Below are 25901 nucleotides of genomic sequence, written 5' to 3'. Positions count from 1 at the left end.
CTTTATTTGAACAGTATGATTTTATGTAAGAAGAAATATAATCTTAAGTGTAGAATAGTTAATTAACTAACAATTAAAAAAAATACATATAATATAAATTATAAATTGAAATTGAAATTTAACAAATATATTATAATATATAAAAAATAATACAATTATTTAGTAAAATATCTATATTTATACTAAATCAAAAAATGTATATTTAAATTGAAATTGAATTTGATATAAGATTGGAATAAATGCTTATAATTTTTTTTGTATATTATATTACAGTACAATACAATTTTCGGACCGATACTAAATGTATCTCAAACAGTGTCTTTCAGTCTATTTGAAAAAAAATACCTAATAATACGCTATTCAATCGAATAACGGCGTAGACACTGGTTAAAATGATGTTATGTTCTTACATACGAATAAATTGTAAATCAAACAGTCTTGTGATTCGATACTTATGAAATACATTATTTGTGTTTGTGTAGTTACCTATGAATAATAATTATCTAGTTTAATGTACAACGATAATGATTGCCATTTTAGTCTGATGTCGATGAGATTGTATAATATATTTTGCATATTTATATTCGACATCCGATTCTATCGAGATCCGTCGAGAGGTTTCAATATCAGAGGGTATGTGTCGGGTGGTAGAGCCAGACGCGCCTCGGGTATCGCCAATTGAGCAGTGGCCTTTACCTCGTACCTCTGAAGTATTCCGGCGAGCAGTACGAATCCGAACCCGGAAACCAATTGTTGTCCAATGCATGTCCTTTTTCCAGTGCTAAACGGTAGAAAGTATTCCGGTTTCCGGATGCACGGTTTTGTGCCGGACTCGCGGTGTACGAAACGATTGGGATCGAACACTTCCGGGTTGTCCCAGTACGCAGGACTAGTGTTGATTTCGTAATTGTTTATAATGATACACGTGCCTTTCGATATTTTGAATCCTGAATGTACAAGAACACAAACAAAATATAAATACAGGTGCTTATGCCGTGCCTATTAAAAAAGCACATATTGAATAATAGGTTAGGTATATAAAATAATAGGTATATTATATTATAATAAATAGTCACGACTCGCAACCGCCTACAAGGATTTATTTTAAATTGTTTTCACACCGGCAAAAGTGGTATAAATTTTATGTCTGATATCTGATTACATATTTTATCCCCCACAATAATGATATTATGATCGAAAAATAATTTGTCAACAAATTGCTAAATCGACGGTATATAGAAATTGAAAAAATATAATATTATTTATGTATTAGTTTATCGCGACTGTGAGTGCTAATTGTACTACATAATAATATAATATTATAATCATTTAATCGACACTGTCTACTTTTGTCATTTCCTACTGCGGAATAAGGGTTTCAGTTATAATGATTAAAATGTCATCTTCTTTGTAAACAATTTTGGGTAGTAATAATATAACAATTTAAAATGAAATGTAGTGCTTTTCCAAACTTTTTGGTAAACTTAATAAAAGTTGTTGAAGTTCATGATACGTTTTGTCTGTAGATTACAAATATTGTACGGTAAAAACCCGCACTAAGAGTGCTTTTTTTTATATTTAATGATTCGATAATGTGTGTGGTTTAAGGTATTGTATATCGACGTTTTTATGAAATCGAAATCACAAGTGAGTGGTTTTTGGATTTTAAATTCATATACGTTTTTAACAGATCCCGTGAGCCGTGAGTCCTTTAACTATCGTTCGAGACCATATCGTTTTCCTCACCTTTGATGGTAGTATCCTCGGTCGCCACGTGGGGGACGATGGGTGACGAAATGAAGCGCAAAGTCTCGAACAGAGTTGCTTCGGTGTACGGCATGTCCGGCTTGTCGTAAAGGCGGACCAAACGTTGTCCGCCGGTGACTTGTTCGGCTTCATCCCGGATTGCTTGGGCCACGTGAGGTCTGGTAGCCACCATAGACAGTGCGAGCATGATCATGTTGCCGACGGCCGAATGACCGCCGATAAAATCTTCCAATTCGAATAGCACGTGGTTCATTTTGAGCCCAGGCTCCTTGCGCAGGCTCATGAGCAAGGCGTCTGTGAAGTCTATAGGTTCCTGCTCGTCGACGTCGTCGGCAGCGTAGTCATTGTAGTCACCGGGGCTGCCTAACGCCGCGGCCTTTGCGTAACTGATCCTCTTCGACACGACCGTGTCCATTATGAACCGTCTGATTTGCGTCGACCACTTGGACAGCTTTCGCATGTGACCTGCGTAAAACGGCTTCAACCACGGCAAAAAGTCCACGGCGTAACCTTGGTTGATATCCCAGAATATCTCGTCAAACGTCCGGACCATGTTCTGGAACTTGGGGTCGCCGTACTCGAATTGCGTCGAACACATGAACCGGATGAACATGTTGGCGCAGGCCATCAACAACTGCTTCTTCAATTGTACCTCGCACTCGAAACCCCGGATGGTGACTGCGGCCAACGACTCCAAAAACACGTCTAGCTCATCGGACGAAATAGAGTCCAGAAGACCATAGTTGGATGAACACACTTTCGGGGAACAATACTTCCGAGCTATCTTCCGCCTGGTCTCTTGAAGCCATGACCAATCACATAGAGCCAGAGCTGAAGAAAAGAAAAAAATTATCACAATTAGTCCGATTGCCTTATAAGTATATGACGTACCGCATATACCTAGATCTAATTTAAATTTTGACACAAATCCAGATTTCAACGAATTTGAAATGTACATTGTGTGAGTGAGATAGAAACTGTTGGGAGCAATCATGAAAGAAATAATAATTATATTTCATTCATGCCATGAAATTATTGTAATTTATAGATTATAAAACTGATAAGTAGTGATAACCATCATTGATATTTGATGATGTCATAAATAATATCATGGAATAATTTGACTTTTCAATTATTTCCCCCATGCTTGCCCCCAACAGTTTGTATCTCTCTCATCAATGTCGGTTTTATGATTTATCTCTCTAAGCGCAGTCCATTTATTTATATGTCTATGGTATTATATCATGATTCGTGTATATTTCTTACAAGTTTTAATTAAATTAAACGAATTATGAATTAACTTGTATTAAGTATTAGTAATAGGTAGGTAGTCTTGTTTTCGATTTCAACGTTTTCGTTATATTGGCTCATTAGAATAATACATCACTATAACGTAGTTTGCCATGACCTCAGTACCTCACCACCCATACCCCGACGACCACAGCCAGGCATGCTCCGTCTTTGGGCCTATCGCATATACATATAAATATTTATTTATATGTTTATGGCCTATCGTCTCCGTCCACGATTAATACATGATTTATATACGAATTATACGATTATACAGGTTATTCAACGACTCTTTGCACATCAATGTTGTTAACGTTCCTTTTATATAGGAATCCGTAAATTCCTCGTTCCTATAAAAAAAGAACTCATTCTTTCCCTCGTTCCTCGTAGTTCATGAGTTATCAATTATCACCATAATCAATAATCAGAACACAAAGTCATATATTATTATGTCATATAAATATAAATTGGTAGTTTGGTCTATTATTTTTACAGATTAAAAACATAATAAGTAAATTAAATTTTTTCCCCTAAATGTTTTTTAAAACATTTCTGAGAAGAACAAAAGAATTATAATATTTACGTTCCTATTCCTAAAATTAAGGAATTAATTCACGTTCCTATTCCTTAAAAAAATAAAGGAATTCATTCCTTCATTCATTCATTCCTCTAAAAAGGAATCAATTCTAGGAATCGTTCCTTTAGGAACACGTTTCTTAACAACACTGATGCACATGTATATATCGTCACAGACTGCAGTACAACTATCAAATATTTGATAGAAATATTATCTTACCATCATTTTGGATTTTCCGTACCCAACTACTTTAAGTGCAGTTTCAGTAGTTATGGTTCAGTAGGTACAGTGAAGTACTAGAGTTTTGACAACGTAAACTCTTTTATATGGAGGTAGACATTTCTAATATTTTTGAAACTCAGCGAGGAAAACGATGTTTTAATATCGAAAATTATAAATTTAGTAAATATCGTGTTTTAATGAGTGGATATTCAAATTTTAGATTATATTTATATTGACTATACTGTAACGATATTATGACGATTTATGTAACACACACGCACACTTTTAATCCCGCCTGTTTGAAGCAGACAGTTCTCAGTCTGTAAAGTGAGAAGGAAAATGTGTGGGCAAACGAGTTCTAATACTAGAGATTTTCGTCACAATTAGTTAACATAGGTGCGCATACGAGCTGTAGCCCAAAATTTGTGCCTGAACTTTTTGGTTTTAAACAGCACCGATTAACGATAGGAGAAAAGTTACTAACGCTCTAAGCGTGATTAAAATAAGTCAACAACCTAATATTGTATATTATATATAGTGATATATTTTTTTAGCATCAAGATAAATCAATATAATGCAAAAGCACAAACTGCAATTCTAGCTATGACATAATCGTTATTCGTTTATATTTCGTGCACAAAAAAGTAAGTTTAGTTGAGTAACCTGTATATATTTAACTGTAATAAGGTCTATGGTTGTGTTAGGAAATGAATGAAGTCCGATAGTCTGATAAAAAAAAATATCTTCATAACATTTTGAGTTTGTTACACGATTTAAGATAGTGTGATTGCCTACTTGCCCAACAAATCATGATAAAGGGTCTACTTAAATTACTATGAAAAACAGCTGGAAAATTCACCACTAGCGCTTGTATGAAATAGTGACTATAACCTATAATTAGCACGCTGGCTAACATTAGAACAATAAGCTAATAAGCCCATAAATTATGTTTCTATATCGGCATACACATAGACCCATAAACTAACGGACAGCGCTTAGAGAAATAAGTCAGGACTTCAGGAGTATGATATAGAGTGAGCGAGAAAAGAAACAAAGTAGTAAAATATATACTGTAAGTTCCTTAGGCAGATATGCGGGCTTTATGCTCCTTCACTACTTCATGTTCTTTCTCTCTCAGTTACATGGTTATAATCATAGGTGAAAATTGAGGGAGCCTTGGGAGGATAAGCCCCCCAAGCTTAGCCGTAGCCCCCCCCCCCCTCAAAAAAAAAAAACATAGGAAATACAATTTTAAAATGCTATATTACAATGGTCTGCTTGCCTTTAATATATTCAGCCCCCCCTCAAGTCAAAAGTTGAAATTGCGCCTATGGTTATAATATGATCGTCTAGCAATGCTGCCATTGATGGCAGGGTGGAGTGGAATGCGCTGTCCATTAGTTTGTATAGGTCTATGATGGGCGGGCATACATCAGGTCACAAGCGCTTGTGGTTAGATTGATTGTAGCTGATTCTGAAAGTAAATTCAATTGCCATATGATATCGCTTATGACATAGCCCATGACTAAATAATTAACAGTCATGATCACCAAAAAACCAATTTTTCCTATCACTGTGCATTTTCCCCAGACATAGCAGTTACAGTAAAATTACTATACAATTGTAATGGGAAAAACATTTTTTAAATTTTTTCCATGATAATAGTTTTTTTTTTAAATCTGGGGAAGTATAAAATATGCGTGCAGTAATATTCTAGCTATCATGAATGTTTATTTAGTCATGATATAGCCCGTCGGTCATTGGTCAACCATTATATCTTTAATCATGGTTTATTTATTATTCAATTGTATTAATGGAACGATATTGTTTTCCAGGTAGATAAATAGTAATATATCAGAAGGTATTTTATATCTTATAAGATATTCATAAATATGATTTGTGTATTGGTATAAATTTATATATTAACTTTGATATTGTTTTTACAAACTGCATAAATAAAATTATTTTAACCTTACTTATAATCAAGGCCGGGCATTAACGAGTTAAAAAGTTAAAAAGTTAATTTAATTTTAACTTTTTTACTTAACCAGTTACTTTTGGTTTTTCATTAACTTAACTGTTAACTTACTAAATTTCTTTTTGAATTAACGTGAAATTAACGAATTGATTTTTAATTTTAAGAAGTAAGTTTAGTAAATTTATTTTTAATTTTATTATATTTCACTATTTCAGTCTATTTCATTTTCATGTCAAAAAATTATTACTGTGAAATGTTTAAAGTTAAAAATGTATATCATTCGAATCTAACTTATATGGAAATACTGTATAAACTATAAAGTATAAACACTATAGTCTATAATTTAGTTTTGGGTTGGAAAAAATTTAAGTACACTAGCGTTGTATAAACAATTTAACTTTTTTTAAACAAAAAGTTAGCAAAAAGTGTATATTAAGTATTAACTTTTAACTTAACTGAGTTAACCTATAGTTAAATTAACTTTTAAATTTTAACTTTTTGTTATTGGTGTGTACCTATTAACTTAACTGAGTTTAAATAAATCATTAACTTGTTCAGCCTTGCTTATAAGTATGTAATTCTGTTATCAGTAAATTATACATATTATAGTTTGTACTTTAGGAAATAACTACAGTGGCATATGTATCTATCTCTACAATAAATATTACAGAATATAGTTATGCGGTGTACTTGAAAGTTACTGTTTATAATATCATATTATTACTACAGTGATTAAGTGACTGACGTTTTAGATTTTCTACATACATTTGTATCATAATACAATGTACCTAATTTACATTGTACTAGTATAAAGGTTGAAAAACGACTATTAATATGATTATTGATTATTGCGTTATTAATCTTATTATTAATCTTTAGTAAACCGTTAGAAAATAATGAAGATCACTTTAAAGTTTAAATTGACTCTTTGATGGTCACATATCAAACCAAATGATTGAGTAATTTTTTTACCCAGTTAGATAAAAATGAACTAACTATTTTTAATTGAATAATTAATCCTTAATTTTTGTAGACTAAACAAGAGATTTTATTTGAATTAACACGTATATTTATTATGTTACATACATGATTAAATTGATGATAAACTCCAATAAACCATGGACCTAGTATGGACCAAATACGGGAGGGGACGCTTTGGGAGCTGAGCCAACAATTTATTAAGTCATTAAATTATATATAACAATAAACAATAACTCCTCTGCCTTCGCCAAAACATTAGTGATGTCTGATAAAAATTCTTGAAACATAATTTTGATTTCCCTGTTTAGTTAAGCAACTGTAACAATAAGAACTGACAAACGTATTGTTTTATTTTGTGAGAATGTTTAGGTTAAAAAATCTTGTATAAAATATAGGTGAGAAAAAAATAATTATTTATATTCAACTATAATTGTAAACATAAAAATAATTTAAGTTTATTTTCTATTTCTCATAAACATAAACCATGTATATTGACGTTCGTAATATTTTACGACTTTAATGTAACATTTTTGCCTATACTCAAACCCTTGGTGTAATAATACTGAATACACTTACTTTGTAATATTATGTATTTTTGGAATCTTTTCTACGATATAAATTCAGTGGGGACATTTTTATTTTCCCCGTTGGGCCCCTAAACCAGTATTTATCCATTGGGACCCTTTGATCGAAACGTCTATAGGTACATTATATACATTTAAAGTTTTAAAAACGTATTAATTATCTATTTACTAGTAGGTACCTATATAATATAGCCATATAGGTATTATAGATTATTGACTATTTAATTGATAAAGCTCATTAGCCATTAGCCTATACTTATTAATCATTAAAAATATTTCGTGCCGTAATATTATTATACTACTACCGTGTTTATTATCTAATTAGTGATAATATAATAAATAATAGTCACTTTAAATTTAATATTATTCGTACTTAATTTACTTATTCATCGGAAAGAGCTAAGTTTAGAACTTGAAAACCTTTTTATCACTAATTATTGTCAACTTGAAAAATGGTGTTATAATGATACATTGAATCTGGTGGTGATGTTAAAAAAAAAATGTTTGGCACGAACTACGTAGTGGTTTTAAAATAAAATTTTAATGTTTTAATAAAAAATACATATTTTAATGTTATTTTGTCTGATTATTTGAATTGACGTTTTATTAAACATACTACACAGTAAAATTATGTGGAGACGAAAATTGGTGAGTGATATTTTTAAAGGAGTTATATTTTGGTTCTGTGGCCCCTACAAATATAACCTGGTAACCAAAGAAATGTGGCCTTCCGAAACAATTGACGAACTTTGTTGAACGAATGAAATTGTGTACCAATGTACCTGTAGGAAATGAGTTGCAATTATAATACGGTAATCGCACAATACGTAAACGTCACATACGTGTAGCAATTAGCTGCAATTATTAATATTTACTACGATAAATAATAGTATATATTATGAAAACGAGATCATCTTGTTCGACCACGAATTGTCTATGATTATATTATTTAGTAGGGAAAAAAATAAACGACACAGTTACACAGGGGAAGAACAAGGGGCTGAAGTACCTATAATAAACATGTACAATAGTAATTTTTTCATATTTATATTTTCGTAAGCCAAAATATACCACAGTGCAAAGTTCAATAACTTTATAATATATGATATTCAATACAGTATATTAACCTCTGTCTAAAATTATTTGAACCCAATTGAACTTCCAAATTAGTATTAAATTTCATGTGAAGAAAATAATAGGATATTAAATCCTTATTTTGACGTTCAACCAGTAATTTGATTAGCAATTAAATCGGCACCCGTACCTATATTATAATGAAAGTAATATACTGCATATTACGCATATTTACGTCAATATAGTCATTTAAAAAGCGCTTACAATAATAAATTTAGTTGATTCATAATTACCTACATATGAATAATAACCGTAAAATATTTCAGAAAACTAATGAGTCTTAATTGTTTAATAATATATTGATGTGTTGGGATTCTTGTTAGTTGTAAGAATTATAGGTGTATACCCGTAAAAAACAAATATTTCATAATTCACAATGTTTACTTTACTCAGTGACGAGTGAGGTACTCATACTACCTACATAAACAGTTTTAAAAATAAACAAAGTAAAATGAAAGAAATATAAATACCTACGTCATTGAATCGATCCGAATTCAAATATGATTTAATAATAGTGATGGAACACTCTAGACTTTCTATTGCGGTAGGCGCATGGGGCAAAATCTTAATTGAATACAGAATATACTAGATTTGATATATTTGTGTACACATTTCGTTCATTGCAAGGCTGAAAATATCTGTGTACCTATAATAATAATAAAGTGATAGTGTGTTATTGTTTCACACTTAAGTACGATGATTATAAATCGTAGAATTTGAAAACACTATTGTTACCGTAGGATTTGCATTTTCAAAAATAGGTGGGACACCTATATATAGGTTATAAGTATATCAAGGGCTTCTCGAATGGTTTTTAAAATGTATGTTATCTACTCGAGAAAAGCATTGACGATTGTAGATTTCGGAAGTGTATATCGCCAGTCAAAATACAATTAGTATCGACAAAATAAGATGCACTTATATATAATATATATATACGTAGCCATGTAGGTATTATAATTATAATTATAATATATAATATATATTATATAGTATACCTACATATAAATTATAAAATCTATATGTAAGTATATGTAGGGCTATTGCAGAAAGTTTGACATTTTTAAGCATTCCTTATACGTTAAAAATAAATTGACAATACACTAAATATGAACAATTATCAATTATACATTATAGTAAAACCATTATGCATTCATCGTTTGGCTCAGAATTAAAATTCAAGACATTTGTCAAGTCAAACGAATAATAGTTATTCATAAAGATTATTGAGATTATTGAGTTTATCTTTGCGCAAAAATCTAAAAACTCATTTACGAGTATTTTATATTATGTACTTAACTAATATTGTATATATACACACATTCTAAAAAATATATATTATTATACGATGTACATATTATTATTGTATTAGATTATTTACTTGTAAAATAATTGTTACCTTATGATGTACCTATATATGATATTTTCATGCAAATTGGAAATTTCTATAAAGCATAATCAATTTAAGTATATAGAAAATTAGTGTTTACAGCATTAGAACGTTTTCAATAATTTAAGCTAAAATTCAGATTTTGATTCATTACATTTAAAAATACTTACGTCAACAAGTTGAAAAAAAATGAAAAGCGTGATGATATTTCCAGCTTAAAACAGAGGAGGCCGAACTATTCAATATATACATATAAATAATACATAATATTTTGTTGAAAATAATAACATGATGTATAGGTAGATTATATTATTTAAAAATAAGTACATATTTTTTAAAAGCTGTTAATTCTTTGTCATGTTCAACATAAATAAAATAAATAATTTGTAGGTACTTGATATTAAAATTTCGTTCCGTGAAATTCTCGTCCATAAATTTGTTTTCGAGAATATTATGCTCATCGTTACATTTTAATAATATTTTCGAGCGCGGTGCGAATATTTGTTAAAATAGAATAAAAAAAATTAATAATAATATATAATATAACGTATTGTATAAAATTAATAATTATACTTCAGGGGTGACCAAATGGTCCACGCGGACGCATTCTATATTTTAAATTATTATTTTTGATTGGAAATTAAATTTGGTTTTTAAAAAATCACACGTAACCCAAATCATAGAAAATTAAAAATATTTTGCGATTTTATGTCGTAAAAGCACTTAAATGCCCACTATTAATAAAATATGCATCTTTAATAGTAGGATTATATACGCGGTGTCCTACGTGAATCCGACAAATGCGACAAAAAAACAAAATAGTTTGTATTTCGTCGCATCGGTCGCATCGACTCATAGGCGCAAATAGGGGGGGGGCTTTAGGGGCTAAGCCCTCCCCCAAAAATGTCCATAGCCCTCCCAAACATTTCCTACATTTTGTTTTAAGCTTATTCAATATTATTAAAGTAAGGCTCTATTAGCCCTATTAGCCCCCCCCCCAAAAAAAAAAATCTCAAACGCTATTTGCGCCTGTGCGCATCATATTGCGATGGAACAGCATGATCAGAATAGAAATAATCGGACTCGCTGGATTTACGTAGGACACAGCGTAAGTGTCATAGATTACTTATATACCTTTAACACCGTGTCCTACGTAAATCCGAAAAATACGAATAAAACAAAACAGTTTGTATTTCCTCGCATCGTATTGACACGGAACAGCATGATCAGAATAGAAATCGTCGGACTCGCCGGATTTACGTAGGACACGGCGTAACATAATAACATAATATGATTAAAGAGCAGGCTTTTTCATTGGTATACTCACAATTGTTTCGGTCTCCGGCGAACAGCACATTGTACCGGCTAAAGTCAGGCCGGCCGCCAAACTTAGAACCATTGGTGATGAGGACTTCCTTGATGGAATCGAAATCGTTGACGATCACGCACGGCATCGATCCCATGGTCATGGAGAATACAGGCCCGTACTTGTGGGACAGCTCGGTGAACCGATGGAAAGGTTTGTCCCGGTGTCCGTCCATGGCGTGCAGCGCCCCTATGACCGGGTACGCCGTTGGGCCGTCTGGCACGGCGGTGAGGGCGACGGCGGCTGTGGATTTGCCTGGTCGACGGCGTGATGTCCAGGGCCCGCGGCCACTAGCCGACTTGACCGCCAGTATCAGGAGCACGACGGACAGCAGCAGCAATAGCACTACGGTTACGTTATCAGCAGCAGCAGCCACTACCCCTTTCGCGGTGTCCATAGCCACTCTGCTTCAGCCACCCGCGGTCCGCCGGCTGTGTACTGTGCGCGAGTGCGCCCCCAGTGACTACGCCTGACGAAGAAGAGGAGCACACACACGTGCGCGGCGCGCGCACACACCTTCGGATGTTGAGGCCACGGCCGTCCGCCCCCTCCACACCCCAAAGACGCTGCCCAGAGTACGCACGTTGACGGGTGAGCGAGTGTGTGAGAGAATGAGGGAGTGGCAAACGGAGTCACTGTAAAAAGTGAGAAGACGGAGGATACGGAGGCGCGGGAGAAAAAGGAGAAGAGTCTAAACGCCGTAGAATATAATATAAATATTACGCGCGTGTGTAGTTGATAATAATATATTTTATTATTAAAATATTATTATTCTATTATGTTTTTCTGCGGCTGGTGTGTGGGTTTCTCCTGCGGCGATGGTGATCGTAATTCGTAGACGACGTCGACGACGATGATGACGGGAACGTGTTGCAGCCGCGGACGGGTGAAGCAAGCGGCGGGGTTGTGACGGCGGTGCAGTTGCTGGGCTGATCGGCGAAGGGGATTTTTGTTTTTTTTTTTTATCCCGAAAACAAAAAAGCGTACAACATTATAATAATAATAATAATATTATTTACTGTGCGTATGTAACCACCTATAGGTGTATAATATATTATATTATGTAAAAAATCGTGTAGTGTCGGAGTCGCGTGCACCCGACAAAATGAAAACGCACGTATAATTTACTAATAACGCGCGTCCGTGTGTGGACCCAGCTATATATAGGTGACATCGGTCTCGGTCATATTATTGTTGTATATGTATACAGTATAATATTATAGCAGCGCACTCGGTTTTCCGATGCCCCTTCCCTGCCCCCCGGGCAGCGCAGCGCTATTTTGCACGCCTATATAGTACAAATATCGTACGTATATAACGACGATATACTAGTATGTATATATACGTTGCTATATATTATGTGTGTGTGTGTGTGTGTGTGTGTGTGTGTGTGTGTGTGTGTGTGTTGAGTGGGAATCGGACTAGAAGAGGAAGAACGCGCGCGCTCGTAAAAAACGAAAATCCAAACGGATATTATATACACCCGCGGACCGTAATAATTATTCTTCGTCATTATAATATTATTCGACAATATTATTATACTGTTTTCGTATCGCGTACGCGTCGCGTTGTAACGTAATAAATATAATATTATTTAATATTACTTGCATCGTTGGAATATCATCGTTGGAACATTATATAATGTAATATTATAATGTATGCACGTGGACGTCCGTTTTTCCGCACCGAGATATAAGTAAAATATCGTTTCGCATTCGGTCGTCACGGACCCGCGCGCGCGTTCCCGTCGTCGCTCCATCTTTAACTAGTTTATATATATGTATATTATATTATATATAAATACGTATACTACTATATATACCTAGCCAATTACATTTTTTTTTTGTTCATCTATCCACCGAACCGGAATATTGCACTGCTGCAGGTAAGCGCTAACCTAACCATTTACGAGGTCTTCGTATCGCGATGTACGCACAGTGTATTTATAAATATAATATAATACACGATGCACACACTACACATAATATAGTGACTATAATATATTATATACCTACCAGCCTATACATAACACGGTGCACACTATAATATATTATATACCCACCTCCCTATATAGTATATATTATATAATAGTATATTATATACCCCCACCTGTCTATGTATTTATACTTTGGTCGGAGCCTGCGACGGCCGTAAAAATCTATATAATATTATAATAGGATTCACAGATTTATTTATATATCTCTATATGTATATGTATATATATATATATATATGTGTGTGTGTGTACCACACGATACCAGTTTCTAAACACGCTTGTTATAAAATATAAATGGTCGTAGTTAAAAATATGTTGGTTTGGGGCTTTGTCACTGAAAGTATGTTTATATATATATTTGGATGATACCTACTACCTACATAATATTATTATTATATGTTGGTCTGGAGTTTTGTCGCTGAAAGTGTTTATATATATATTTGGATGGTACCTATACATATTATTATTATAATATGTATACGGGCAGAGACCGTTTATAATAGGTCTATGCATTTATTATACGGGACGGTAAAGTCGTTGACGATATCGAAATATAAATAATTATTATGATGTAATAAAAAAATGTAAATTTCGACAGGTACCCGAACTAATATCGATGATACCGAATACGAAATACCGATGATGTGAGTACCACATCGCGGTTTTATCTACGACCAGCCATTTTTAGTGGCATTCCAATATTGCACTGGTGTGATAGTGTGAGTGTATGAGACTTGGACGCGTGTATGTCACCCGTTAATATTTGATTCTAAATACTTTATATTATTGATATGAAATCAGTAATTTTTATATTTAACATATTTTATAATATACAAATATCCGATGGAATTGTAAAAGTAGGTATCTACTAAAGATACAAATGGTTTTTATGTACGTAATAGGCATAATAATATATAAAAACTAAGTTTAGGCAAGTAATAAGTATACATAATTATGAGTTGGATTGCTGACTCGGCAGTTGGATAGAAGAGATTCCGCATCACTTCTGTTGAAACCAATTTCGGAGGGTTGTGTGCGAAAATAAGATAAAAATAAAAACATTTATGGTTTCACAGACATAATAATATCATGTAATAATTTCATTAACAAGCCTCTAATTAATATTATAATATGATACACACTTATCGACTTTTCATAAGTATTAATATTAATGAATACCATTTATAATAAACATACATGGGTGTAAGATTTGATAATGTTTAATTTTGTATAAACTAATAATAATAATTTATATTTCAAAAACTATTTATGTACACATTTTTCTAAAACAAACTCGTATAGGTATATATATTATTTAACTCTTTTATTTCATTTTTTAATTGACATTCGTTAAACGATCTAACTACTTTAAACATACGTTAACTATAAATAATTTGTATTAAATATGGTTAAAACATCTGTAGTTTCAGTCTAAACCAACTACGATTAGTAAAACCAAAATTTAACTATATGCACATCCATCCTAGTTTTGACTGTAAAATGTAATAGTAAATATTTATATAATATAATATATTGCACACGTGCATATTTTATACTTGTCAATTTGTAAGTAAATTTTGTTTGCTCTGACAGTTCGTTTTTGTTTATTCAGTCGAATCAACGAAACAATACTATAATTAACAAGACTTCTGCTCCATGCCAAAATCCTAAGAATAAAAGAGCAATATTTCGGTTTTGATACATATTTGATAATATAAAATCGATATTTATACAATAATAATTTATTAATTTAATCACATTGTGTATTATCATAAAGGTTTGACATTTTGAAAAAATAATGTATAACATATAATATTATGATTAATGTGCCATGAATACTTCTCTATAATAATATAATAAATAATAATATACTATTTTTCGTTGTACGCGTCATGCGAATAAAGGTTTACAAAATATGTATTATGCGATGTTTCTCGATTTCCGTTCGTAGAATACTATTAATTGTTTTCAACATTACACAAGATTTGTATAAATGGTTCAATAATTCAGCTGAATTGGATTTTTTTGAACCAATATGGACTCGTTTTGATGACCTGGAATCAAACCACGGTGTTATACACTTCGTCGATTCCAGTAGAAATAGAACAATACAAATTATATAGACACCGAGGTAAAACGTCATGAACTATATTATATTATTCTATAGACGTATTAAATTCTTGCGTAGGTGAATTTACACTTCACACAATATGCAGTTACACACTTACACGTCAATATGCGGTTATAGTGAAAAAAAATTGTTTTTAAATTTTCAATATTTACCGGTTTATTATACCTACTATACAACAGCAATATATTATTATCATGGCATCACGTATAAATCACATAAAACACGTATTATAAAACAGAATAAACATGACAATATTATTGGCAGGTATTATGATCATAATAAAGTTCATGTATTATAACAAAAATCTATATTTGTTTTCAGTTAAAATACAAATTTTACTTGTAAATAAATCATAGTTTTTAATAATTATTTCTTCTATTAACAGTACTATTTAAAACCAGCTGTCCCGCACGGCGTTGTCAGAGACAAAGATTTGCTTTTTTTTTTATAAATTTATACAATATGTAACCAATGGCAACCTTATAAATAAATTAAAAAAATATTCTTTGTTCGTGAGCTATCTTTTAGCTACCTGAGTATAGGGATTGAAAAAATAAACTATAAGCATTCTCTAATTAGGTACCTAAATCTTTATACGAATTACTTTTTTATTGAAAAAGGTCCAGTGGCTTTTGTGTCTATTAACTTCGGAAAAACCAACGCAGGTTAAAAATATTATAGCGACCAAATAATAAAACTATAAGTTTTAATTATTATATCCAATCAGTTATAATATTATATTATGTAACCTGTGGGCTGTGGCAACCAATTATATAGAAAAAAACCAATTTCTACTAACTTGCTAATATTACTAGATATATTATAATATTATACAACCAATGTGCAATGGTAACCGCTAACCAATACCTATACATAAATCCTATTGAAAAAAGACCTTTCAGTTTTTCACGAATTTTACAATTTTTCTTTCTTTTCAGAATACTACAAAAATTAAAAAAAAGAGCCAAATCGCTCCAGCCGTTCTCGATTAATGTGGTGACCAACGAACAGGTTTTCATTTTTATTATATAGATAAAATTTGGAAAAATAAATTAAAATAGATCTTTTGCGGTGCAAAAATAAACTGTACAAATACGTACTATTTCTATAAGTTTTAATCATATAATAACTATAATAACCCGCGTGTTTTTTTTTTAACCAAGACGAAATCTTTTAGTGGCAAATGTTATAGTATATATTTTATATAAATAGTATCTAATAAAAAAAAATTATATTATAAAATAAAATTCACTTTTTATCTTTGACTTTAAAAAGTTTATAATGAAGATTTGAACATTTCATTTCATAAATAATTAGATACAATTTCAAGATTACTAGAAAGATATGTACATTGGGCTATTTGATTGCTTTGCTCTGTCTCATCTATGTATAATGTTATATCTAAAATATACATAATGGGTATTACTTATCTATAGGCATTATCGTTTAAACTTTAAAGAGATTTAATCTAAACCAAAAATTGTTTACGTTAATGAAAAAAATAAACAGTGTACCACTTTAATACCTATATCGATTTCTGAATGTTTTCTAATAAACCTTTTGAATAGGATTAAAAACTTCATTTTAGCATAAAGTATTGTATAGTTATAAATTACATGTAGTCTTATAGGACGTTGTATTTTTCGTAAGGGTAGTAACAGGTAGATAAAACAAGTCCGTTTTTTTTGTTTTTTTTTAATTAACTTGTATTCTTTCTTCGTATGTTGTTATTATTTTTTTTTTTACATAAGAATTAGTCGTGATCCTGAAATGAAAATGTTGTTCTATTCAGATGGTAAAACCGGTAGGCAATCAGCACACCTGTTTGTTACTCCTTCAGACGACTGTTTCGCCTGTATCCTCTTTGCATACGCTCGACCAGAGATGAACAAAAAAAAAAAAAAAAACATTATCTTGCTGTAAATATTTTATTTAACACGCTGGATAATGATCGGTAGTGAACAATGCCCGAAGGGTTACACCAAGGCCACGGACTAGTGGCCCAGTTTTATGGCGTTTGTAAGGGCACGTTTACACCCTTTATAGAAATGAAACTATCGTACCTACTGTATAAGTAGGTTTCAAATTGAAAAAGTAAGTTATGCTCTTTAGTATTTATTATTTTTAATTTACGTAAGATATTTAAATAAATAGCATAACTTAATTTATCAATATCTTACCTAAATTAAGAATTATAAATAAGAATGCTTTACTATTGTATGTCAAACATTTTATTAAATAAACATAACATACGAATACGGAATAACATAACACAGTTCAAACATAACAATTAAAAATTTAAAATCGTGATAACGTTGTAGGTACACGCTTTTTCAGTTAAATTTTTACGAACATTACTTATACCTATACTCTTTAACAAATCTGAATAATTTTAAATGATTTAACATTATGTTACAGTGATGTACAAATTCTTAATTTATTACCTATATAGTATATCTATGCAAAAGACTAAAAGACAAATGAACTTAATGTAAAAGTGTCTTGGTTAGATTTGCTCTGATTATTATGATCCTTTTAAACTTTTTAAATGCTTTCAAAATACCTTTTCTTTGTGTTTTATTCCAAAATATTTTTTTGTCTTATTACCGTTGTATTTCAACGAACAATATTTTTGTTTCGTATGTTACAATTTTAAAAAGTGGTCTTCAATGATATTTTATAATGCTACTAAGAATGTTTAAGACTTCATTAAATACACAGATTACACGATACCTAAAATTCACATCTACCTTGCTGAAGTTTAACTTGATATTATAATAGGATAGGGATTTGACATTTGAAATTCTTGAACTATTTAAAAAATGTATTTATTTATTAATTATTTAATTTAAATATTTATTAATAATATTGTAAGTATACATTTGTGATAAACGTTTTTAAACGAATTTTGTATTTTTAAATAATTTTAAAATGTAGGTATTTGTATTTATATATTCTAATACTTTTGAAAGACAGTATTCCAATAATACGTATTTCCATATTTCAAATACAAATGACACCAAAAGTATTTAAATACGTATTCTGAATACATTATTCGAATATCATATTATACGACGATAGTATTTATTTACATACGTTGTTTAAACATTTAGTTGAACTGATTCACATAAATTTATTTACTTTTACTTTTTAGTTGAGTTTTTACTTATCATTTATCAATATTTATCTATAATATATTCAATAAGCAACGAAATCGACATATTTGTGACAAATATTCGTTAGAAACATGTTGATAAAAACTATTTCTAACCGTACAATCTAGATGCCTAGCCTAAATGATTCCAATATTGAAATTTTTAACAAACAATTTATTATTATGTTATTCTTAGAAGAGTTTTCATTTTGTGTTTCAAAATTGTCTTATTATATTGCACTGCAGAATATTAAAAGACAATATATCGATGGCTTGATTCAAACATTTAGTACGTAAAAAATAATTAATTTTACAGTAGAACCAATTCATTTTTTAAATTTTGTATGTATCACTGAAGAGATTATGGAATAATTAAACCAAAATGAATAGTTGTGATGCACTGCTTATTTACCCTATCAATGATATTATAAAAAAAACTCTTTATGAGTAGAAGACATTTTAAAGATAAATAAATTAAAACTGTACTTAATACATTTTAAAATGAACAATATTTATTTATAGTACTTATCACATAAATACATAATAATCCGCTGTCTATCGACTTAAATATGTACAATATTACTTACCACATATTTGCAAACATACAATTATGAATAAATTATTACTATTCTTAAACTATTATGCATTTGACTCATTTTCGTCAAAAAATGTACTTACAAGATTTTTAAAATAAGCCATCGATTTATTTATGATTGTAAATTGTAAAGACGTCATTAATCATTATAATATTATGCTCACATATACATTTAGAATGTTGATGGTTCCGGTTCTGCAAATTATTTTTTTTTACTGCATAATTTATTATCAGTAAGCAATTTACTTTTTAATTTTTTATTCATCGACAGGTGGTCATGACCGAATAACGGTACCTTAACCGTGATTGAAAGATCTATTACGTTTTTATGATTCAATTTGTTTTCGCCATATGAAAGCATTTCATTGCATAACCTTGAACTTGGCCTCAAACTGTGTTTTAACGTCACTGCCATTCGTTACAAGCGTCCGTATCTGCACGAAATCATCACAAGCATTTCTTTTCAAGACGTGTATCGTTATTGTTGTATAATATTATATTCATTATTAATTGTCTTTATATATAGTCTGCAACGAATTTAACTTTTTTAATTTTGTATAAATATTCGGCCACGGATTGAAGGTATATTATACTACAGTCTGTAAATTTGAGAGTTCCAGAGTTAAAACAATATCGGCAAAATAGAGACTCCCGTTGGCCGTTTTAGTGCAACAGTGTTGACATTGTTTTCTACAATCGATTTGCCCTAATTTAGGTATTTTGAATGGCAATTTTTTTTTATATGTTATAATATTCACGTTCTACATAAGTATTTAATTCGCAGTTCAGCGAAAATCACGAAGTTATTAGATCATATTATAATAAATGTGTTTCAGAATTTTTTTTTCTTTTTCGTGAATACGCCAGCACTCATTTATTGCTGGAGAATCAAAATACTGACAACCTTGATTTCGTTTGGATACACGCCTATATGCGCCTAAAACGAATACGGGGTTTGAATGCGGCTATGCATAGGTAGTGAAACCATAAAAACCACAAATTTCGTATGTGTGAACGTACCCTAGCTACAACTACACCACCAACTTTCAATAATGCCGAGTAATAATTGGTTCTAACAACAATTGGGGAAACAAAGAAGATTGTGCATTAACGAGGGTAGGTTTCTATACAATATATATTATGTACATGTTATATGTGATGTTTATATATACTGCCTACCTACTACCTACATAAACGAGTATATAGGTATAGGTACGCGCAGGCATCGCTTTATTACCAAAAAAAAAAAAAGAAAGAAAGAAAATAAATAACTGACCAGTGGCTACCATCATCAAGTTGCCGAAGGGTGGCCAAGGTCGCGTGTTGTGGAGCAGCACTCTGTGGACTGTAACAGTGGAACCAAGGACAACCACTTGTTAAATGATTTTTGTTTCTAATATTCGACGGTGACTGAAAGATGTAATGCCATCAGTGAAATTGAACACTTTTTTCCCCTAGATATTGATGGTAGAATATATTATATATATGTATACACATTAAACATAAATAACAATAATATGTAAACGCGCCTGAAATTTTATGCTGTGTAGGTACACCATTGATATTTATGTACGAGTATATTATAATTTATAAGCATCGGTGTAGAGATAATGTTTCTCACGAATCATCAGCACTTATATGAAACAATGTACAGTTATGTGAAAGTAAAAAATGTGCATAATAATAAATAATCAATCTACATGCTATGCATGCATACTATGCAATATATACTATGTAGATTGTATATGAAATATGATTATATATTGCATAGTAAATACTAACCTGCAGCAGACTACCTATATATAATATATATTGAGTCGAGTGACTTGGGCGTACTATACACATATATATCTATAGAAGATACCTACCTTATTAACAACAACGTACACTATATATATTAATATTATACTTGCAAATTCAAACATCGATTCAATAACGAAGAATTCTCATATATATATATAATATATTAAATAATAATTGCTATTAGCTAAACTTTGACATATAGGAACCAACCTATTATTATATATAATAAAATGTGGTTTATACACGTTTTATTTATCGAACAAAAGTCGTGTTAAATACAATCTTAAAATATTTTTTTTTAATTATAACATTGTATAATATGTATATGAAATTGTTACATGTTTATACATTATAATTAAATTCAATTAAAATTTAAAAATGGTATAATGCATTTGCATTTTATATTTTTAATTTTCATATGGGTACCTAGTATTTAATATCTAAACATAAAATATTTATACATATACAATTTATATAATTTAATATTTTGTAAATGCATTTTGATTAAAATTTTCTTTTTTTTTTTTATGTAAAATACATTTTAAATTTTTACCAAATCTTTGAAATATTTAGTTAGCTCGTTAGATAGCTTGTATAATATATATATTTCATATTGGTCATGTTATTATACTTTACTGACTAAATGTATCTATATATATTACATATGACGCAATATGTAAATGTTCATATTATGTAAACTAATATTTATGTATCTACCTATAATAATGCTAAACTATTCCAAACGAGTTAAGATAAAAAACATTTTCTATCTCTAATATTTTATGTTGTAAATAGCTAGAGCTCTAAAGGTCATGGATAAAAAGGATTTACATCAAAAATATTATTGACTATATTCACGTGAAAACGAAAATGAAATAAGAAATCCAGTAAAATTATATTTTACATTTCATACAGTCATACGGTTAAATTATAAATACCTACATATTTACATTTAAACTTTTAAGTATAACTGTATGAATCATTGAATAAAATTAGTGTAAATAATAATGGCCAAATCATTTTTAAGTAACATTTATAGATGACAAAAAAATTAGTCATTCGTGTTAATTAAAAAAATTTAGTAATACCGTGTATTATTAGTGATAAGTGAATGTAAAAAGAATATTATTATATCAATGTACATTATTTTAACTTTAAAATGTAACTTAATAGTTGATTGTAAACATTTTAAAGTATTCTGAAAGATAGCTTGACAAAATTATAAAATTGTTTATGACTTGTTCTTAGTTTTAACAACTGTACCTATATATAATTTTTAATAAAAAAAAACTACCAATGCTCATTCACTTTGTTCGGTTAAAATTATGATAGGTATTGAAATATAAAATAAATTGATCACTAACATAATATCTGTACAATATCAATTTTTAGTATTGCAAAGCTCCTATAGCTATAGGTAACCCTTAGGTATTTTTTTTATTGTTTTAATCTAATCACGCTGTATACTCATATTACAACTCTCCGTACACTCAATGACAATAATAAACTAAAAATAATAAATACTAATAATTATTTTCAAATTCTAAAAACAATATGATCCAGTAGTATCTATTTTGTAATGTTTTATTATACATTTACACCAGACACCAGTATATCATATATATATACAGGGTGTAACAGATAGAACTGACTTTTGGAATAACTTTTGTTTTAATCAATATTTTAAATTTTTTTTTTTTATACATAATTTATAGCCACTTGCGCTACATGTGTAATAAAAAAAAAATTATTTTTATTTTTTAATACCAAAAATTTTAAATTTTAAATTTGATTTAATTTTTTTTTGAATAAATTCAAAATAGCCAATTTGCGAATCTGATTATAAGAACTATTTGGATGGTAAAGACATTTATCTAAATCAAGTAGTTTATTTTTTAGAATTTTTTTAAATTTCAGTATTATTTTGATTAAATTAATTTGGAACACTATAACTTTTTTAAAAATATTATTTTTGGAAATTTGCTAACATGAGAATATTTCTAAAACTATTTACTAATCCTATAATTTTATCAATTTTTGTCATAAGTTTAAGTAGCATAAATTTTTTTTTTTTTTGGTCAGTTCTTTCTGTTACACACTGTATATATATAAATATATATATATACAGAATCATCTTATCTGTATTTTTCTAAATAAATGCTATTTGGTAATTTGACAGTGAACCATTTCAATAACAAATTTTTAATGTTTACAAACATTGAGCACACATTTTTGGTCGCAGTATTTTTAAAGTCATCAAACAACAAATTTAATTTTTGGAAATCATCTGTGTATGAAACCCCCATACGCCATAAACTCGAAATTCCACGTACAAAATATTGGTTATTTGATAAACGAGGCTACCTTGGACAGATAGATAGGAAGTAGAAGTTTAAGTTTAAATGTTGCTCCCTTCAGCCATTGGCTTACTTTCCAAAGATGTCGCATAAAAAATATATAATATCTTGTCCGAAAAATTGCATTTTGTATTATAGTACTTATACGTGGACGTATTTCACTGCGCAGCGATGCACAGTTAAAAATAGCTAGCGTGACTGCATCAAAATTATTGTTATAAATCACAATAATAATATTTTCATTATCTATACGCACACACACAACACAAAACGATAATTACGTACTATGTAATATTATTCAATAGGAAATTTTACGAGGACGTCGACCACGTGTGGTGAAAAATAAAAAGACAACCTATAGCTCTACAACCATCATTAAAGACGGATCGCATGTGTTTTATAAATATTATTGTGTGTAAATGATGCGATGACGGTGACGACTATGGTGAAGATGATGTTGATGATAATAATAATAATAATAATAATAAAGCCATTATATCATTGTTCTCTAGGTAGATAGGTGCGTTGTGTGTATATATTATAAACATATATATAGCCACATAGCCACATAGGTGTCATGATGCCAACGTCGATGAGACGGCCGACCAGCCGGTTTCGAAGATGAGCGCAAGAAGCCCGATAATTAAATACAATAATAATAATAATGCATAAACACGAAGGCTCAGCCACTGACGCCAATTCTCTTTCTTTTACTCTTACACCTTCTCCTTTTCTCTTTCTAACGTCTTAACACTCGTCGTCCTTACCCTTGACCGCTAACGTTTCAAACGTGTTTTGCCGTTACCGCCAACGAGTGCGAAAACTTCCTATTTTAAATTTATTATCGTTCATCAAATAAGCGCGCGTGCGTTGAACACAACATTTAAGTAAAAGGTACATGTACCTACAAAATAAATGGATTTTTATTAATTTATTACACACAGACTCAATGTACTGACTCTATCATCGGCCTATGATTGCCTATGGAAGTGTTTCTTAAACTTTTATATCCGTGGAACCTTTCTTTATGTCTACTTTTATCGTGGATTCACTATATTTTTTTTAGCTTTTTAGATTTTTTTATTTAGCTTTCAATAATAGGTTATTACAAGGCAAGTTATTTGCTTGGCAATTAGAACCCCTACTTTGTTTAATTGTCATTTTTAGCGTAATTGTACGTAAGGATTATTTGCAATAAAAATTATAATAATAATTTCATATAATAATTATTTTGTGTTATACTGTATTTAATTCAAAAAATATTTTAAATAACAGACAAATAGGACTTCCAAATTTTAATTTTTTATGAGTTTCGTGGAACCCAAAGTGGATCATAGTTTAAGGAACTCTGGTCTCCGGGATTTCGATTATGGTTATTAAATATTTTTTTACCAACCTGTTAACATTTTAAAATTGTTTTTTTCGTAGCATTAACTTTTGGATATTTTTCTTTTTTCAATTTTTATGAATAGCAAATTAAATTTTTTTTAAATTCATATTCTGAACTTCTCTAGCAGAACATTTTTATGTCTGGTCTATGGATAATGCGATTTGCGATTGAACCAATATAATACTTCTTTTTATTACTAAACTTAAGTTTTTAATGAACCTGAAGCTAGTGTAGTAAAGCAAAATTTCGCTTTTATGTCAGGTAATCATAAATCACTTTAGTACTATTAAAACCTCTAATCACTATATTATGTATGAAAGGTGGGTTGATTAAAATGTATCCAAACCTTATTTATCTAAATAAATGTATAAGTTATGACTTATAAATAATTGACTATTGGCCATTTGGCCCAATGTAATTCAATAATATATTGTATAACTAGATGGGTACATAAAAAATTAAAAAGTAATAAAATAAATAGAAAATCAATAGGTAGGAACTACAACATGTATAGTATATATTATATCATAGAACGTATAAATATTAAAAATGGTACAAATATAAAAAGCTTTACATTTAAATGATTACTTAATTATAGAACTAAATATCGAAATGTTTGCATTTACTAGTTAATGATAAAATTCTCCCTGAACTATACAGATACATTTATACCCAGTATATCGAATTACCTACTTAGGTACAATGGGCATGTACCAGTTGCCCTCAACCAAATGTACCAGTTGCCTTAATATGTTAATATATACACGATTACAATATATAGTCTGTAAAATAGGGGAGGTAAATATACAAATAAAAAATAAAATTATTTATAAAAATAAAGTAAAATAGTATAAAATTATAGAATCAAATTTTGATATTTGCAATTATATATGATATTGTATTTTGTAATAAAACAAATACATACAGTGCTATAAGCAGTGTAAACGAAATAAAAAATATTACTAATTGCACATACTTAAACAAAAAAGCCAGAATTGAAGATTTTATAAATAGGTACATATAAAAACAAGAATATTAGTAGACTAGATTTTATAAAATCTATTAGTAATTATTATGCCAAAAAATAATATTTTATCTAATTTTTTTACTATTTTAGATTCTGAGTGGAACGATGAATGTATTGATTTTACAATGATGTGTGTTTTTTTTTTTATTTATTTTTTTT

The 25901-nt window shown here is 29.9% G+C and overlaps 2 protein-coding genes across 2 annotated transcripts in view; one reads left to right on the top strand and one right to left on the bottom strand.

Annotated features, from left to right (window-relative positions):
- Positions 1–235: 235 nt before the first annotated feature.
- On the bottom strand, positions 236–12264 carry LOC100160204 (cytochrome P450 307a1-like). The gene is made up of 3 exons (XM_001945726.5): positions 11251–12264; positions 1747–2598; positions 236–947 (listed from the first exon to the last, which is right to left on the bottom strand). Exons 1-3 carry the CDS (start codon positions 11684–11686, stop codon positions 598–600), a joined length of 1638 nt encoding a protein of 545 aa, XP_001945761.2. The 5' UTR covers positions 11687–12264; the 3' UTR covers positions 236–597.
- Positions 12265–12730: 466 nt separating this feature from the next.
- The window catches only part of LOC100162250 (cholesterol 7-desaturase), a 35190-nt gene continuing 22019 nt past the window's right edge, over positions 12731–25901 (top strand). The window contains exon 1 of the mRNA XM_016804977.2: positions 12731–13174. The gene's annotated coding sequence lies outside the window, so the exon portion shown is untranslated. The remainder of the gene's footprint in view (positions 13175–25901) is intronic.

This window comes from Acyrthosiphon pisum, chromosome A1 (assembly GCF_005508785.2).
Source record: "Acyrthosiphon pisum isolate AL4f chromosome A1, pea_aphid_22Mar2018_4r6ur, whole genome shotgun sequence".
Lineage (NCBI taxonomy): Eukaryota > Metazoa > Arthropoda > Insecta > Hemiptera > Aphididae > Acyrthosiphon > Acyrthosiphon pisum.
Note: the sequence above shows the minus strand (reverse complement) of the source record. Positions and strands in the feature narration are given on the sequence as shown.

Excerpts from the sequence above, each read along its gene's own strand:
- LOC100160204 (XM_001945726.5), bottom strand. The coding sequence starts at position 11,686 with ATGGACACCGCGAAAGGGGTAGTGGCTGCTGCTGCTGATAACGTAACC. Across the intron at positions 2,599-11,250 it reads CGCCGGAGACCGAAACAATT|CTCTGGCTCTATGTGATTGG; the intron begins GTGAGTATACCA and ends TCTTTTCTTCAG. Across the intron at positions 948-1,746 it reads CGAGGATACTACCATCAAAG|GATTCAAAATATCGAAAGGC; the intron begins GTGAGGAAAACG and ends TTGTACATTCAG.